Genomic DNA, 20,195 nt, shown 5'->3' on the forward strand with positions numbered 1-20,195 from the left:
AGTAAAGCTTGATTTCAACAGCAGCTATCGAGTACTTACTCGAGTACACTGCTTGTAGCTAAGTGTAAAACCCCCAATAAGAGCTTGCAGACTTGTCGTGTATAACCGAGCCTACCTACCAGGGTTGACATTTAATCATGTCTACGTCCTTTCGATCTGAATATTAACTGTCAAATATCGTTATAAGCCTTTGATCGGAGACATTGTGATCAATACATTTGATCCTTATCCTGTGATAGATCTACTAATCTCGCATATATTGATATTGAAGTCTCGCCCCCGCATTGGACCTTGGCTGTGGATTGGTCTGGGAATTCTTGGGCGGATCCCGGCGTGGTCCTTGGCATTATCCTGGACCTCGGACACTCAGTTGCTAGGCGATGTCAAAAACAACAATGCTCATGATTGCACTCATCAAGTGATGTTAAGTGAAGAGAGAAATATTTATACGATGTTCGACTAACAAGCATAATGGTTGCCTGTTCGATCAGAAAAAATCCAGTGGTTTTTTGGTGGATCAATTATCCATCTTTGGGATGGGATGCCACCTAGGTGCGTATTTTAACCCAAATACGAGTGAAGGATGAGCGTGGAATGGTGTGAGATGATCTGTGTAGCTTTGTTGCTGATTAAGATCAGCTGTGTCATTATCCAATATACAGCCCAATGATCAGTAACAGCTGGGTCCAGTTTCGAACCATCAAAAAGATGCACACTTTTCTCGGGATCGAACCGGTGACCTTTTCATTGTTAGGTGAACACTATAGCCACTCGGCTACCCGAAACTAGACTCAATTATTCTTTCTGATTGTTTGGTCTTACTGGCAGTAGTCAGTAACAACTCGCAGTACACAGATCACTTCAATCTACACACATTTTGCATTCATTTGCATTCTGTGGAATTTGTCTTTTATGCATCATCAAACCGATTTGATAGCGGTGAATCTTCGGCTCTTACAGCCGGTAAGTTAGCTTAGTTATTGGAATCATGTTTATTACATAAACAAAATATGTCAGCCATACAATCATATACACCAGCTGTCAAGTTAAATTCAATCACATGTTCAAAGGCCATTACTGCAACTAGCTGTTACCCACGGGCTTCACCCCGTTTGACTTCATCTATAATATTAAAACGTGACAGGGGTTTTTTATTTCAAGATTTTGAATCAACCACTTGACGGATTTTAATGATTTTTGTGTTGGAAGAAAGATAATTTTGATAACTAGGGAATCTCGAAGCCATATTTTTAGTTTAGGGTTTCAGTTTTTTAGAAAATAAGTTAAAAATTTTAAAAAGTCTAGCAGCCGATGCTAACATTCTACACTATCTTTTGGTACAAAACCAATTGCTCAACGTAACAGATGTAAACATTAAGCGTCTGTGATACAAATTCAGCATTTGGATAATAACGACATGCAAAGGGTTGATTTATTTATACTATGTGTAATGCTATACTCATTGATACGTTCTTTTATTAAGTAAGAGGATGGCAGACTATTTAAATATAAGTGGTAATGCTAGATGTTCCAATTTATTTTTTTAAGCAGTCTTTAAAATTTTAAAATGTTTGTTTTAGTGCAATATCATTTGTTTTAACTAACAGCTGGTTGAATATAATAATATTCTTTAGAACTATCAGGTTAGTTTATTATTCTGTGATTTTGCCATTGATTATAGGAAATAAGTAAGATTCTATAGCCACTGATGTATACAAATCAAGGCTCTGTCCACGAGTTTTCGAAGAAAAGTTTGTGCAAATTATTTTTCTGTTCGACTGTTTGAGGAAAGAATAGGAAAATAACAATGTTTACATGTTTTAATTCATCTTGGCAGCTTTTTGTTTACAGTAAATATTTAACCGCTTGATCTTTGCTTGGATTAGAAATGGAAATATATTGATATAACTTCAGTTTTAGTTACACACTCAATTCCCGTACGTAGGACGGGCTAACAGCTCGTAAGTATTAATAACATTATTGATTGGTTAGTTTGGGCTGAAATAAACAAAACAGAATACAACAAATAAGTACAGCTGAGGTATTTTAACATTAGGTATATGGAAAGTTCCCTTTAGAAAGGAATTACGACCTTAAAGGGCAATTTATGAAATAATGGATAGTTTTGCGCAAGGTTTCTCGTCATGACGAACTTTTTAAGTATATGGTTTATGGGGGTGTGACTTGTAATTTTCTCAAAAGTTCATGGGTACTTTTGGCTTTATATATAGATATCACTGTTAAGCTAATTCTATTGATTTTATATATTGAAATAGACGAATCTGTGGAGATTATAATAAAAAAGTTGGACTTGCACAAATTAAAGTTTTTATATAATTTGGATTTTAATTTCTACATAAACATTATTCAAATTGTACCCAATTTTCTTTTAAAATATACCACGTATCTTCTAAAATCACATCAACGCTCGACGGGTAGGGTCGTTACGTATAAAATAATCTTGTATATCGTGCCAATTTTTTCGCGTACCAATTTTTTACACATACTATTGAGAATTTCTTGGTAAAAGTAAAAGCATCACCCGGATACGAATACGGTGAAGTTGATGATTAAAGTCAAGCGAAAGTTTCAAAATAGAAGCGCATACCTGGAGTGAGTTGGTGGGACGGGTGCGGCATGTCAATCGTCTTACCCATCAAACACACGTGGACTTAGACTCTAACTCTAAAACTCTTTCTCAAACTCTAACTACATCAAAATCTAACTCACATAACTAGCTGCGGTTTACAGATAGACACACAGCAACATATGAAACCCTCATGCTAAACGGAGCGTGAGTTTTTGTAACTGTAAATCTATTTTACAGCCTGTCAAACATTTGATTGGATCAATGCATTAAAAACGGTTTTCACAAAATATGAAAATGTAAATCACTTTAACTCATTTATGAGTTTTTTCTTTGAGCTCCACGAAAGTAGTATTTTTTTCTTAGCTTAGAAAAACAAATTTTCTCCCATAACTGTTGTTTCGACAGACTGTGTGTCTGTGTGAAGGTTACTTGTTCTGATTTACAAAGATTTGCATTATTTGTTAAACAACTTTCTAACCTAAAACAATCTAACATATATTTAGATTCTTGGACATACAGAGCTGACAAATTCTTCAACGACAACCTTCATTAAACACTGTAGCACTTGATAAAAGCCACCACCAATGATCTTGTACTTGACAGATGTAAGGTGTGTAGTGAGCTTCTGGTTTGTTTACACAGAAGTCATTGACTCTGGAGTGGCGAGGACGCAGCGATGAGGACGGACGAGTGAAGACGCTCAGTCTGTAGTGAGGAGTGAGGCCGCCATGTCCTCGGGTCATGTCTTGGTGTCTGTCCTCGTCCTTGGGACCTCGGTTCTCTGTACCCAGGATACCAACAGTACCAACACTGGTGAGTTAGCTGATACATTAATAGATGTAAAAATGTTAGAGGCGATAGTTAAAATAATAATAGTTAATAGTTATATAGCTGTGACTTAAAGAGAGGGGACGAAAATTTGGATTGAGGGGAAATATAAAACTATAATATTTTTATACGATTCAGAAAAATATATATAAACAAATATGTATTAAATACATTTTAGGAAAAAAATCTTTAGGTTGGTAACAGTTTATTTCATGCAATTGGGCAATTGACTTTTATACGTCACATAACAGGGGTTTAAAAAGAGTTTACTTAAAAACGGTTTCGTTATAAACATTTAGTGCATGAGATCCATAAGCTAACCAAGTCGAGGCAAAGGACATGTTATTAGGCTATGATGGTTGTGATGCAGAATAAAACCTTTGCAGAATATAACCTAACAGACACGAAAAGTAAAAAATCTATATTAACAATAAAGTATTGTAAATATCTTTGTTATTTTACATGATGCATTCTATATATATAAAGCAATATTTTTATGTTTATATTACAAGATTATTCATTCAATCAACCAACTAGCCTTTCTACACAACTTTAATAAGAATTTCAATATTTTAAATCATTCTCATAATTATTATTTTTTACATTTTATAAAATCACACTGGCTATTTTCAAAGAAGTCACAGTTCCGATAATCTGCAAGAACTTGTAAATAATCAAGTATTTGGGAAATACGTGTTTAAAACTTAGTTCTCGCAGGCTTTTCCTAGATTAACCCGGTCATCCCGTTATAGAATTTGAAGGCTCATTATGTAACTTTGAAGATTTCACTTTTCAATCAGCTTTTAAAGTCAGAAAATTTAATTTTATTAGTTAAAAGGCAAATTTACTTTCCATATAAGCTATATCAAAAAACTACAAAAATCTGACTTCATAGTAACTTGTGATATTGAGATTATAAAACAACATTAATTTATTAATGTTTTATATTAATTCATAACTATTCCTAAACTATCGGGTAGTTGTATACGGGTTTGAGTATTGAAGTACTGTTGAATAAAACACCAATAATTGGCGATCAATTGCCGTAAAGCAGGAGACTTCAACGCGCGGTTTGACCGAAGTAGCCTTTCTCACAGGTAATATCTAGTCATTCGGATCGAACTGAATAAGCTATAAATATAAACTGTCAAAAGGGTTTTTAACGTAATATAGCTCATATCTGCCATGGGAGCCAGTGTTACTGTAGACATTGAAACCCCAGAAGCACTCAATTAATTATTACATGAAAATAAGCGAAAGTGGGTTTTTGAATAATAAGGATTGAGATACTGTACCGCTCGACTGAGGTGTTTAGTTAACGGTTCATCAAGCTAGAAATACGTTACGTATACAAATTTATCCATGTTTAAAATAAACGAATGGAAACATAGTTGTAATTCTTTATGATGGGGATCCATCCCATTCATAACAGACAGCCTATAGAACGAACAAACCCGTCATCCATTGTATCTGAGGTGTTTGTCTTCTTCCATTCAGGTTTGCTGGGTCAAATGGCGAACAATCAAATCAGCTGTTGAATAAAGCAATCAGCTGATTCAGATATGCTGCTTGTGATAGTATATTACGTTACTAGTCCTGAAAATAAGTGTTTACCGGACGAGTGTGGTCGTTCCCGTGCGAGACGAAGTCGAGTACGGGATTACCATACGAGTCCGGTAAACACATTTTGGACGAGTTACGTACGATAGTTTACGCCATACTACTTAATTCGTACAAATCCTTATATATTTCCACCAACTAAAGGACTAAACATCACCAGTCATAACCTCTAAGAGAGGTTATGTTTTTGTTTATAACCAATCATTGCCACGCAAATACAGTATAATCAGCTGATTGGTGTCCGGTAAAACTCATTGCAGAACAGTATTACGCAATGAAACCCCATTTGAATAAGCTGGCGGCAAACAGCTGTTTTCTGGACTAAATCCTTGCGTGGGAAGTTCATCAAAATAATGTAGTGTGGCGTAAAATTATATTACGTGTCCTGTGCAAATCATGTGCTATTGTTGGTGGAATTATAATAAGCTTATCTCCACTTAATATTATACAAGTCACTTCTCTTTTATATGAATAACTACAGGTAGTAATTGTTTATTGAATACATTCACTCAAACCTAACTAACTTTACTTTAAATTTAACTTTCAACGAGGCCCTAGCTTTGAATGATTTGTGATGATTTTACAACTGAGTAAAACGAGTTTCCGTATACGTTGAAGCTTATTGGGTTCTTTGAGACCCTGCATTAAAATCTGCATCCGACTCAGTACTTCAAAGCTACATAGTTTTACGATGTTTACAACAATTTTCTTCCGCATTAGTAAAAACGTTAGGAGGGACTTACATTTTCCTTTAACGGTATGAAAGGTGAGGCACTCCTTAAATAATCCACTATTCAGTTTTAATGGGCAATAATTTCAAAGCATGACTCACTATCATAATTGTTTGAATATTCAATTCAGTAACTATAGAACATAAACATATTTCTCTAACGGAGAACAGAATATATGACGTAAAGCTATTGTTTCCCACTGGAAGGCATGCCCGTAACACCTAATGATGCTATACTTATTTTCGTAAGCTACGTCTGCATAACCGCCCATTTTTACGAGAGAAATGATGAGCAGAAAATAGGTTGGAAAATTGACTGATATTCACATAGCCTAGTTAAAGTATGGTGACTATATGCATCCACTAACCTCATACGTCGACCATTCGACAAATACCTTAAATTTCTATCAAAAAGTACAGTGTGGTTTTTACGAATATTGTACACCCTATCAATAACTACATATGTACAGTTGTGCATGTTTTGCTCGTGAAAAATCATATCGTCTGAATAAAAACAGGACTAGCGAGTATACACAAAAATGTGAAAAATAGAACCGTGTTGGAGGATCTAAACTAAAATACAAGAAGATGTTATACTCTCTATGTAGTTAAATATCACTTTATTTTACTTTTTTGACTTGCCATGTCATGTATTTTTCATTGATAACAAAACACGATTTTCAGGAATAAACTGAGGTGCTTAACCCCTCAAACTCACCCTAGCAAATCATGCATGGCAATATTCAGTGTATTTATGTATATGACGTAATGTGTTTTGGGACACGAGTCATAGGCAGTAGACTCATCGCCGCGCCTGATATTCACTCACTGTTGAGTAGAGGAAGGTATAATCTGATGGCTCTTGTCCAAGGCACCCACTGATGCCCAGTTGGGTGTAGGAGGTCTATAGGTCCAGGGTTCATCAGCGCTGGAGAGGATGTCGAGTATGTTTTCTGTTATTTGAGGATTTTTTATCGGATTTTCCATCACTACTAGTAAAAAAACTACAGTACTACTTTTCAACGTTTCAAAATCTGGACTTAGTTCCCGTAATAAGGTTATAAAGTATCTAAAAAGGCCAACGCTGAAAAATCGCAAAAGGAAAACCACACAGAATAAAAATACACATCTACATAGATCAAGCTGTCGAATGTGGGTAGGCCTACACTAACGTTAACATGTAAGTTAGTCACAGTATCTACTACAGGATGCCATTCATCTCAATTCACAGGTTCGCTATTTGGTTCCAGACTTAGATAATAGGTTCCATCTAAGTAACAGGTTGGCCCTGGAACTTTCCGGTTTGATATTGGATATTAAAATAATGGGTTCTTCATTCCCCTTGCAAATGGTTTCAAACATTATCTTTAATAATTATTATCGAAAGATAGTACATGCTGTTAAAAGCACAGGTTATTGTGCAATGTTTCATGTTAAGTTATGTTGGAACGCTATGTAACCCTTTGCTCACTAGTTGCACAAATAAATATAATCCACCAATCATTTGACATAAACTCGAAATTTTAGAGAAAAATTTAAGTGTCAACTAAAAGTCTCTCTCTTTTTCTCGCATTCTTTACAACTGTGCTTTACTGTTTGGTAGTAATAAATGCAATGTGTGAAAACGAACAAGGACATAAACATATCTTCAATTCTCTTCAGCTGCTCGATAAGCATTGCGGATCTCTAAGGTAGCATTTTTAATCCATACTCTAGATACTTCACATGTCAAACTAGATTAGGAAACTATCTTGTCACCATAAATAACTGGAATCTACCACTTAATCAAAGCTAAAGATGATATTACAAACGATTCTCTTCACAAAGAACTACTCATTTGAGTAACTAAATCCTGGTTGATCCGTCAACAGTTCAAGTTCATTGCAAGTTTCACTCCAGTGACCTTTAGATTCGCGGAACGTCTGCGCTGTCACCGCAAGGAACGGCGAAGATTAAACAGCTGATCCGCCACAGGGAACGAAGAACTTAAACAGCTGATCTCTAACATCAATCATCCAACCTCCCAGAACCGTCTTCTAAGTGACCATTATCTCTTTAAGTGACTCCGCCCCGCCCGGCGGCCATGGGGAATGGGTATTATGATTTATTGGTGTTTCCGAAAAATATGCTAATAGAATTCATACTAAGGATCGTGTGACAGGAGATATCGGGAGTAATTAAAACACCACTTCAGGGAATTGATATCTCGTTGATCTCTACTCGGTGTAGAAGTGTAGATAAGGAATGAACCAATCGTTGTTGGAACACCAAGAGTTCCGACCTGAGATATGATTATTACCTTTAGTAATAGATTAATGATACCACCTTTAAGATTTTATGGATCAGCTGAAGACCAGTTGAAATCAAGCGTATAATTTTCAACGCGAATTATTCAAGCGTCACGGGTATGTCTGAAAGAGACTAAACCAGAGGCAAATTATGGATGTCAAATTCCAACAATAAGCTTGTTGTTTAATGTTGTTTTCCTCGTGATATCTGAGCCACGATCTGATCATACATCTGGCCTAATTACATCTGCCCACGCCTGTAACGGTGAGAGACGTTTCATTTACCACTCCTATTACGGACGTCGCAAACCGCAAATCACACCTGAGGTTCATAGCGAGGTTTCATTCAGGATCTTTAAAATGTTGGCTCAGATTTACCACGTCAATTTGATTCTTTTGGCTTGTTTCTGATAGTTTAAACTTATCATGACTTTGTGTCTATAGGTATGCATTTACAGTTAGAGTAGTATATTAGAGTATCACAAGATGAACTTAGATCACAATCAGCACCTCGAGGCATCACAATAAGCACCTCCACATAGCAAAATAAGCACTCCTCCTATCACAATAAGCACTCCTCCTATCACAATAAGCACATCCTTACAGCCCAATAAGCACCTCCACATAGCAAAATAAGCACTCCTCATCTATATATATAATTCCGTAAGTCAAATTTTTGTAAAGAAATCGTGAGTGACTGGATGGCCGTAGAAGGATGGGAGGGGTCTTATTTTAAAGGTCTTGACGTGAATTTTGAGGGAAAACTATTCATTTTTTCTTATTTGTTTTACCATAAATTCGCAACAGAATTTTTTTTTAACTTTATTTAATTTACAATCTGTTCAAGTTGAACAATAAGCAAATGATATAAATAGTGATACAAAAATAACTTGAAGAACATGAGCTAGTAATTGACCACCGTCAACACTAGCAAACAAAGAGAATTTTGATAACACTTAGCCGAATCTGAATGGTAGGTCCAATATCGTATGTCGCTTCAGTCTGTGGTGTTGTGATTGTCCAATAAATTAAGTGCAAGAAGATTTGAATGATTTTCCAATTTTATAATGTATTTTTCACTATATTTTGTAATTTCTTCTTTTACTGTTCGAATTTGAAGATCATTGTGAAGTGTTCTGTTGGTAACAAACCAAGGAGCGTTGACAATTTTACGTAATAATTTTGATTGGTAACGTTGAATAATTTCAATGTTTGAGGTACTTGCTGATCCCCAAAGCTGAATACCATAAGTCCAAATTGGTTTTAAAACTGTTTTGTACAGTAACAATTTATTTTGTGTACTGAGTTTTGATTTAGATCCAAGAAGCCAATTAAGTTTAGTTGTTTTTAAATTTAGTTGTTGCCTTTTAGTCCAGATATGTGCCTTCCAATTAAGCTTTGCATCTAAGTGCATGCCCAAGTATTTTATTTCCGTTACTTGAGGGAGGTGAATATTGTTCATGGATACTGGAGGACATGTAGCTTGATTTAAGGTAAAAGTAATGTGTGCTGATTTATTTTCATTAATTTTGAACCTCCATGTTTTAAACCAATGAGAAATTTCATCCAAGTTTAGCTGTAAATTTGCTGTAGCTTGAGCTGGATTGTCGTGGACAGATAAAATCGCCGTGTCATCCGCAAATGTAGCAACCATAGTGTTTACACTTTCTGGTAGGTCCGATGTATAGAGAATATAAAAGTATGGTCCAAGCACGCTTCCTTGGGGGATTCCTGATTCTATAGGGTAAAGGTCAGTTAAGTAATTTTTATGTTTAATTTGGAAAGTTCTGTTGGTAAGATATGATTTTAAAATAGGAAAAACTGAATGGGGCAGTAACTTCTTAATTTTGAATAGTAAGCCAGAGTGCCATACTTTGTCAAATGCCTGACTGACATCAAGGAAAGCAGCAGAACAAAATTGTTTGTTTTCCAAACAGTTTCGAATTGTATGAACAACCCTATGGACCTGCTCCACGGTGCCATGTCTCCGTCGTCTTCTTCAAAAAGAGCTTGTAGTCTTTTGAGGAACAATTTCTCAAACAACTTGGACACTATAGGCAAGAGACTTATAGGTCTGTAGGAAGTGATTTCATGAGGAGGTTTTCCTGGTTTTGGTATAACAATTAATTGGGCTTTCTTAAATTGAGTTGGTATGTGGTCTAGTCTCAATATAGAATTAAAGATAAATGCAATAAAAATCATTCCTTTCCTTGGCAGTTCTTTTAACATTTTCCCAGTGATAGAATAGTAACCAGGAGATTTTTTCGGATTTAGCGATTTGTCAATGGTTGCCTTAATTTCTGTAGGTCTGAATTTTTCCAGAGGAAAGTCAAGTTGAAGTGGAGAGTCCAAGAATTCTATTATTTCTTCTTCATTATCGCAAACAGAATAAAACTTTTCCCATTAAAACAACATGGGGTTTAATTTGTTTACATCTTTTGAAATTAAAACAGCTGTGCCACAGATTTGTATTAGTTGTATTTCTGAAAATCTGTGTACTCATAGCCTTTTGGAATCAGAGTTTATATGGCAAATACAAGAGAACAGAACAATACAGAAAACAATTCATATACAAAAAACATAGTTTATCCAGAGGTTCTGACTAATTATCAAATGCAATAAGTAAGTAGTGATTTCTATTCATGTAAATAAAACTTGAATTAAACCAAATTTTAATTGTTTTTTATGCTTATTATTTTCCAAAAAAAAAAGTTTACTGTTTTAGAGGCTATTGTCCCTACAAACCACCATTTAAATGTAAATGTATCTACTGTATATAATATATTGTATACATTTTGTGTTGTAAACTATATTATAATGCTAGAAAATCAGTGCTTATTTATAAATGACCAATGAAGGTTGATAAAAAATTTATGTATTTTGGTTTTTTAGGGGCTTTTGCCCCTACAAGCCCATAGTAGTACAATAATCACCTCCTCATAGCACACTAAGCACATCCTTACTACACAATAAGCACCTCTTCATATCACAATAAGCACACTCCTCATAGCACAATAATCCCTCGTCATATCACAATAAGCACACCCTTACAGCAAAATAAGCACTTCTCCTAGCACAATAAGCACTCCTCATAGCACAATAAGCACTCCTCATAGCACAATAAGCACTTCTCATTGCACAATAAGCACTCTTCATATCACAATAAGCACTCCTCATACCACAATAAGCACAATAAGCTCCTCCTCATACCACAATAAGTGATAGAATTACAATCACATTAGGTACATCAATTATCTCGCTAGAAATGAACATCTTTCAATAATGCTTATCACAAAATAACAGGAGCGCCAGCTTTCCAAGAACACTGGGGCGTTTCACATGAACCGTGCAGAAATTAATAACCCAGCTTGCCTTGGCAATCAGATCTTTATCAAACTGACTGGGTATGAATTTGGACGGTAACAAAAGATATTATGAACATCATTTTCATTCTTAAATGATTTCCTTCTCCAACCCTGGTCATTGCACCCTGCATACGGCTGATTCGTAATGAGAGATTCAGAGTCTGACTACCCGTAATTCCGCAAAGATAGCCCTAAAAATTAAAGGATCGTAATTGAAAGCCTTCAACGAATTTTCACGCTCGTAATGTCTCGAGCTTCCAAGAACCTGTAATACTAGTTGTTAGTCAAAGTATGCACGGTCCCTTGTAATTTGAGAGTAGATCGTTGGGCTGTTCATGTGTTGAACTGATGGGTTTTCTAATGGTAACCTTTATGAGCTTTGTTCATTTTCATGGAAAGTAAGATTGAGCTAAATAACTGATAACGTATTTTGTTGTTGACATCTTTAAATGTAACCTGGTGATGTTTGCTATTTGATGGATAAATATACCGAAATGTGAACTAAAGGACTGTTCTATGACATATTGAGATGTTTATTTGGATGGCTAGTTGTTTTGGTCTTGGTGTCTTCAGGGGTTGACCAGACCATCTTTTTGTACAGAGATTTTAGGATATTAGTCTTGAAATGTTCTGGTGTTGACTTCTTCAATTGTAAACCTGACGGGTCGTTATGATGTTGACGTCTTCGGGTACTAAACATATGAGCTGTCCTAATATAAAAAAATCAATACAAATAAAACTGCTAACTGCACCGCTTTGAATGGGGTAAGAGACAGCACTCTCGTTCCTCTTGGACCTATGATAAAAATATTCAGACACATGCATCAAGAAAATCTCATAAGTGCAGTTCTTCAAGAAACCTAAGTTTTACGGACTTGATGTAAGAAACTGGGAACATAAAACCCCAAAAGAGGTTGACATGTTCAAAGCCAAGGTTTGTAATAGGTCTGAGTCAATTCATCAATGAGTTACATCTTCAGACGAATGAGATATTAAGATCCGAAGACTTGACTAACATATGAATCATGCCATTGAGTAGTTCATCCACAAACATTTCAGCTGTCGAGCAGTTCTGGCGTTGGCAGGCCACGTGGATGTCAATGTCAATGAACGGCGTCAGTGCGTGGATTGTGTTTCAATGTTGAATGTTCGTTGTTGGCTCCTGCTGACACAAACAATGCAAGGTGGGCGGCTAGCGGCAGATGCGAGCAAATGTTTGTCAAAATCATCCTCACTCTTCATACAGCGCGAGTCAACACACAGGACGTGATGTGAATAGCGATGAGGAGTTGGACTTGTTTTGGTTTGACAAATACACGCGAAACAAATTGTCCTGAGAATATTCAAGTGAACGTAGTACTTGCAGTTAGTTGTGTATTTTTATTTATTGGACATTTTGCAGTTTTGTAAAGACACTTTTTAACGTGGTTTTGTTTATTTCCAATGTAGACCTGTTGTTTGGAAAACATAATTTATAAATTTCCATTTACAAATCGTTATTGTGAATAGAATCGGTATTCTGAGGTTCAAACTGACCGATTTTGGGGTTGAATGTGAGCGGAACACTTAGGTATTTATCCAGCTTCATTTAGGCTGTACTTATAGTTTTTAATACATGTAAGCTATTGATAACGAACCGGCCTTCTGCTCTCACTTTCACTACGTGATATTTCTAAATGTATGTATGGTCACATCTCATATGGCGATAGATTCTAACGTGCCTGAAGCATTACTAAAATTCCCCCGTTAACAGTAAAGTGCATAGTTGTAAAAGTAAAGTTTCAATAATTTTAATCATGTTGCCGATAGTGCCACCTAGTACCACCTCTCCTCAGATAAATTGGAACATTCTGGCAATTGACTGATTCATAGATATTATTCAAATCAATAGATTTAGTTCTCACCTGCTATTTAGTTAGGAGGTTGCCGGTTCATTCCTGAGAAATGTCAGTTGCTTTCGATGGTTCGAAACTGGACTTAGCTGTCTTTGATCATTTAGATAAATCAAAAAATAAGATAGATACATACGCACCCTGGTGTTGGAGTCACATGGTTATAATCTAATCCAATACTATTGCGTCGCTCAAAAACTGTGTTAAAATCAAGAACTCAAGATTTGAAAAATAAAGAAGTGGTGCGTGGGTCAATACCACCCAGTTCTGCTGGCGGCTCCTGACAGATACTAATACTTTTCATTGAAATGGCGACCTTACAATGTAGGTATTTTTAACCGACTTCCCCACTACCAACAAAAGGAGGAGGTTCTCAATTTGTTTGTGGCGATGTTTTTTTTTCTATGTATGTTCACCAATTTCTCTGTGATTCTTTTACCGATCAGTGTGGTTCCACCACCAAAATAACCAGGAGAGTTTCTATTTGGTACCTTATATATTATCTTTAAGTATAAAATTTGTTTCGGTGAAAAATTCTTAAAACCTTAAATATTCAACACTTATTTTGTTTACATTTGTTCAGATTGTTTACATTTGTGCAGAGAAGGCAATAAATAATAATAACATTCCTACAGCTGTAAGTTGAAACCATTTAAATGAAGCTACAGACAATTATTCATGAAACAGTTGCTTCATATTGATCAATAAACTATTTCTTGCCATGGAGCCTTAATGAATTACATTGAGAAAAATGCATTTTGTTTTGGTTACTATAAAAAATGTATTTTAACGTTTGACCTGATTTGTGTATACAGTAATTCTGTTTTTAGTACCTATTGAATATTCTGACTTACAAAAACATATGTTTCAGTGAATAGCTGTATGATATTGACAAATAAAGGTGTATTGTGAAAACCAAAGCATTCGTAAAACAGTTCTAAATATAAATTAAATGCAATTATTCCTTACACGTACACGACCTAAAAAGTGTGACAGTGCATAATCGTCAATTGTCTTAAAAATGTAAAATATTTTAATTACTAAACATGCATTTGCAGATGTGGAATGTTTATTGATATTCTCTACCCAGTTACTATATCTTATCATTACTATTATGCCTATTATGAAGATGATTTGCAATTTCGACTAGGCTATATCTTGATCAAACAAAACCACCTACATGGCTTGCACCACTTTTAGCCGAACCAATCTTTCATATAATATTTTCCAAAGGTACTATACGTGTTAACGACCAATTTTCCACTTTTGAGAGATTTTTTAGTACTGGTAGCTGAGGAATAACTTTCATATTGTTCCAAAAGGCTTGAGACGTTACTGTATTTATTTTTATAATGTAGAAGTACACTGATTGCAGGAAACGATGATGTCTGACATTTCAATGTATCTAGAAAAGACAATTAGTTTTTCATTAGGCCTAATGTAATGGACAACTCTTTCTTTCTTATATCTCAATATCTCAAATATCTCAAAATGTTTATTTTCATACCCATTGATTATGTAACCTGAACAGGTGCCTCAAGCAGTTTTAAAATAATGATTGTTCTGTGGAGCTTTTGATTGTTTCAAACAGTTTTGCTTATCAAAAAACCTCAAGTAATTAATACATAAAAAATTATAGTCACTAAAAATAATGAAATAATTTATTTTTGTAAAAAAAATACAACCGACTTCAAACGCTCTAAAAAGAATGAAATAATTTCAATAAAGTAAACTTTTGTATTAGGCAAGCTTACGTATTTCAAGTCGGCGTGGCTCAAACTGCAAATATGATTGAAATTAAATATTGTGTGTGTATTTTGAAAATCAATAAATTGTAGCTGGATAACATAAATATGTAAAAAAAAAATTCTGAATTGTTTTGTTTATATATTAAAGGAAATATTTTCTTGTATTTTATGTTTACTTCAGAATAAATGCATTATGAAAATAACACACACAAATGTTCTATATGAATAGGAAAATAATTTATTAAAGATACTCGTTAATACCACTATGATGCCGATCTCTGATTACGGTAATAAAATAACACTTAACGCATAACTATGAAAAGGACATGCAGATTAACCCCTTTAGTTATAGATAGTCACCTGCAATATGGACACCCTCTTTAAATTTTGTATCAAAAATCATCATAGAGCCGCGCCGACTTTAAATACGTGAGCTTGCCTAATACAAAAGTTTACTTTATTGAAATTATTTCATTCTTTTTAGAGCGTTTGAAGTCGGTTGTATTTTTTTTACAAAAATAAATTATAAGTCAAGTATGAATGGAGATGAGTGTAGGATGAGTAGCGCGATCTTGTAGTCTTGTTAGTGAATAAGGTCGACATATTCCTTAGATACAGCTGTTATTTAATAGCCCATACAGCTAATGGCAACTAAGGGACAGTTTATAGTGGAATCTGAACCACATTTTAACCTTGGTATTAACTAATTGGTCTAATTATCAGGATAGTACTGCGGATAGTCGTAGTACTCACTAGTGCGGACGTTAATCCACACCAGGGAATATCGCTTCAACAGTGCATGCCTATAAATCCACAATTCGTGACCTCCTAGTAGGCCTAGATGGATTACAGGACGACGCCTAGTATGATACGCGTCACCGCGGTCACGTCAAGTCACGGGCAGTTGACGGCGATGTTCCGCCATTTCCTCGGCTAAATCGAAACAATCTGCGATCCAACGATCCATTTGTCACGAGGACACAAAGCGGCCGACGGGGACAACCACGACCCTGGCAATGACCCAAGGACGTGCGGTCAGGAACCTGCAGTCCGCTCAGGGATTACAGGATTGTGGAAAGCTCAGTATCAGAGTTGCAGCAGTTCTTGAAGGGAATTCAACAAAAATACTGACTGTCCTGAATCAAACGTTAGTTGGCCTAAGATTGTTTTTCAACCTCACAAGTACTGTTTGGAAAAAAAACTTCCTTTGTAATAACAACCCTTGGAAAAAGCATAATCCCTTACAAACTAGCCTTTTATATTAGGTACCCTTTTACCTATACATTGCGAATATCTGTGGCTATGTTGCCTCCAAGCAAACACCTCTGGGAAAGTAGTATTTCCTTACGCTTTCAATTTCAGCACATCAAGAACAACCATTGTAATTTTACATCTTGTAGTGCTATTTTCTTCAAACACTCTTTACAATGAACAATGTGAATCTCTCTTGGAAGTTTTGCACATAAACCTAGGGACCAAATACTACTGATCCCTGGAAATAATTCTACTCTAAAAATCGTGTTTGTAAAATATAATGTTGCATTTAAAATATTTAAATGTTTTGGTAACTGATTGTTACCACCGCATACTATGACCAGAGGCGTTTTAGCTATCCAATACACTTATACCCCCTCACACTGTGGTCAAACTGCTAGTAGTAATACTACATCTCCTGCATAGTGTACTTAACGATACAGCAATCAAATTATCATTCTTCACGTGCTCTTGCAACCATCGCTTACACCTGATCACAGTAATCACAAACGTTTGATTTTCAAGCTGTTATTTCTCTTGCGTAATGTAAGGTTGGATGCGAAATGCTCAAACTGGGTTTCATATTGTGCTATTATTGGTACAAGTGTGTATTTATTGATGACTGCTTGTTTTCAGAATGTGTTTTTTCCATCAGAGAATCTTTCTTTTTATGTCGGCAAAATTGGTTACAAATCCTAATTGTAATAATGTGTTTGATGCTTCGTTTGGTTAGAGAGTTCAATTAATTTTTATCCTCAATCCGATGCTAGGTTATAATTAATTTGTCTAACCTCATTTTTTAAAAAATGGCCAAGGGCTTATTCAGTATTGTGCTCATTGTACTCATCATCATCAATTTTTAATCCATCGTAATACCTTTCTTTTGCTCGTAGAAGTTAAAAACCCAACAACCCAAAGATCAAGTGGCTGAACCTTGGAAATGTTGTCAATCAATTTGCTTGGTGTGTTATATCAGGTATTTTGCCTAAGACAACCAAACTAGAAAGATGCTGCATGGGAAACGATAAGAATATGTCAATCTTGTAAAGATTTGATATATTTTACAGATGTTTCCTCTTTGTATAATTTATATCACAATGCTTTTAAAGATGTGTCAAATTTCATCTGGTTAACGTATTGATAAATATAAATAAACAGCCTAACATTAACCAACGGCTCAAATAAACACTTTACAACTATTTCCTAATCAATTCTGCAATTGACTTATCGCAATAACAAATTAAGTTTTTTAGTTGGTGGAATTTATAGGGCTTATTTTAACGATGGCTTCAGAGTTGGACGCGATAGGTGACCTCATGTTTGACATGGAGTCGCCCATGGGAGTGGAAGTAGAGTCTAACAGTTCTGATGAAGAAGACGGCTTCACATGGACTCCGCAGACAGTGTTACCTTCACACGAGGTTCCGCCAGAATACTGGCAGATGCAGAAACTGCTGAAATACTTGAAAGGCAGTACTCCAAGCACCACAGCCGTCGTGTTGGGCTGCCTAAACGACTACGATTTAGACTCCGAATTCATGCAGTTGGCGCTCCGGGAAGGAAACACGCTAGAGTATTTGGCAAACATCCTGGAAACGTCGGAGAGAGATTTCAGGTGCAAGAAACTAGCTTTGATAATTCTGAGTAGGGCTACACAACACGTCGCTATCCAGCACGAAGTGACAAACTTGGGAATAATCCCTTTGTTGGTAGACTTGCTAACGGATCCAGCGAGAGATTTGCAGAAGTTGGCTGCCGCTGTGATAGCTAACGTCGCTAAGCTGAAGAAAAGTGGCAAGGAGGTAAGGATTTGTGGTGGAATACCTATCCTGGTACACATGTTGGACATAAACGAGAGTTTGCTACGTCGTTCTATGTCAAAACTGAGCATGGATGAGGCAGAGAAGGTAGCAGTGGCGTCAGACGCAGCAAGAGCTTTGTGGTCGCTGTCGCAGTCCAATCAAAACAAGGCGGTAATGCACACTGCAGGCATCATCGGACTGTTGCCCAAACTGATGCAGTCGCGACACCAAGACATCGTCGTCCGCACCATGGGCATTCTGCAGAACTGTGGCAACCTGCCAGAGTTCCAAATGGCTATTTACACTATGGACTTGGTCAAGGACATCGTGAAGCTGTTCCAATCCAACGACGAAGAGCTAAAGAAACTCTGTGCTCTGGCGATATTCAGACATTCGGATGATGATAAAATACGCACGTTAGTTCGCAAACACGAAGGGTTAACACCGTTAGTGCGTGTTCTGCAGAAGGATAGAGGTGACACAGAATTGATCACTGCCGTCACAGGAGCGGTTTGGAAGTTAGCCATCAGTGAGGACAACGTGAAACACTTGGATACGGTCGGAACAATCCCTACACTGGTCAGTCTGTTGGATCACGACGACGAGACGGTGCTGGTCCACGCGGTAGGGGCGCTGGCCGAGTGTGCGAAACTTGACCACAACGCCGCCGTAGTCCAGCGAGCCGGGGGGATACCTCCACTAGTGACATTACTCAACAGAACCAACCAACCTCTCCTGGCCAACACAGCGCACGTGCTAGGGGAGTGCGCCTGGGATCTCGACTGTATGGCGGAGATGGAGAAACACGACGCTGTGCGACTCATCTGGTCACTCCTCAAGAACCCGTCCACCAAGGTCCAAGCGAAGGCGGCCTGGGCACTCGTGCCTTGCATCCAGAACGCGACAGAGTCTGGTGAGATGGTGCGGAGCTTTGTAGGAGGTATTGAGCTGATCGTGAAGCTCCTACAATCTCCAGACAGTCGTGTCGTAGCTTGCATCTGCGCAGCGCTGGCCAAGGTGGCAACTGACCAGGAGAACCTCGCGATAGTGACAGATCTGGGAGTCGTCAATATACTGTCTGAGCTGTGCAAGACAGCGGGGGATGATCAGTTCCTACAGGAACACCTCGCCTCGGCCATCGCCAACTGCTGCAACTGGGGTAAGAACTGTTTCGAGTTTGGACGCCTAGGAGCAGTCACTCCGCTCATGAACTTCTTGTACAACAGTAGTGAGGACGTACAAGCAACAACTATCGAGGCTCTTAGTCATCTCTCGTCGGACCCCTTCAACTGCATCACTCTACACCAGAGCGGCGTAGTCCCCTTACTGATCAAGGCAGCGGGATCTACCGTCCTGAAAAAACAGCGAGCAGCCGCCAAGTGTCTCGAGAACATTAGGAAACTTGCGTTGAAGGCGGACAAGAAACGGATTAAGCAGAGATCTTGAAAACTGAGGAACAATTAGATATACTATATATGCAATAATTTAGCACAATTAATTGTGAATGGTCAGCGTATCTGTTACTTTGGCAAAATTTTGAATAGGTACATAAGTGCAGTTATTACTTTAGTTCCAAATTTAAAATTCCCTCTTTATACTGGCTAGTAGAATAAATTAAAGTATACAAGCAGCAATAAACAAAATTGAGTGACTTTTGCTGTTTTTTTTAGAAGGAAGGCATTTTCTCAATTTATCTATACATATTGATTTCATTACAATCCTTGGTGTTTTATTCTGCTCAGTCCTGTTCCTAGCTTGTCTATTTTATCGGGATGGGAGGCCTTGTTTTCCGTTTGCGTGTGATTACAAAACCACTGGATTTTTTTTAAGGGAACAGTCTGGACCTACTTTTCTTTCTGTTCTGATGCCGCAGAATTTTTAGATTACACTATCAGCATAAGCTATGTAGTACATAGATTGTGTTCGCTACTCCTATCCTCTCACTCTTTAGCGGTAATAACACGTATTTGCTCACATGAAAAAATGTGATGGAGGAAACCCGTTTATATCACAAATACTACTTATAGGTTACTTATATCATCACTATAAAACTACTTCATTGAGTGTATGTATTAACA

General features: G+C 36.8%; 1 protein-coding gene across 1 annotated transcript in view; it reads left to right on the forward strand.

The window, feature by feature from the left end:
• The first annotated feature begins 3,306 nt into the window (after positions 1-3,306).
• LOC128997035 (proclotting enzyme-like) overlaps positions 3,307-20,195 on the forward strand; it is a 34,999-nt gene continuing 18,110 nt past the window's right edge. Inside the window, exon 1 of the mRNA XM_054422614.1 lies at positions 3,307-3,403. Within this exon, the coding sequence (XP_054278589.1) occupies positions 3,319-3,403 (85 nt within the window). The 5' untranslated portion in view covers positions 3,307-3,318. The remainder of the gene's footprint in view (positions 3,404-20,195) is intronic.

The sequence above is a fragment of the Macrosteles quadrilineatus genome, unplaced genomic scaffold (assembly GCF_028750875.1).
Source record: "Macrosteles quadrilineatus isolate MER2022 unplaced genomic scaffold, UCM_ALF_1.0 Scaffold_6__1_contigs__length_79288215, whole genome shotgun sequence".
Classification (NCBI taxonomy): Eukaryota; Metazoa; Arthropoda; class Insecta; order Hemiptera; family Cicadellidae; genus Macrosteles; species Macrosteles quadrilineatus.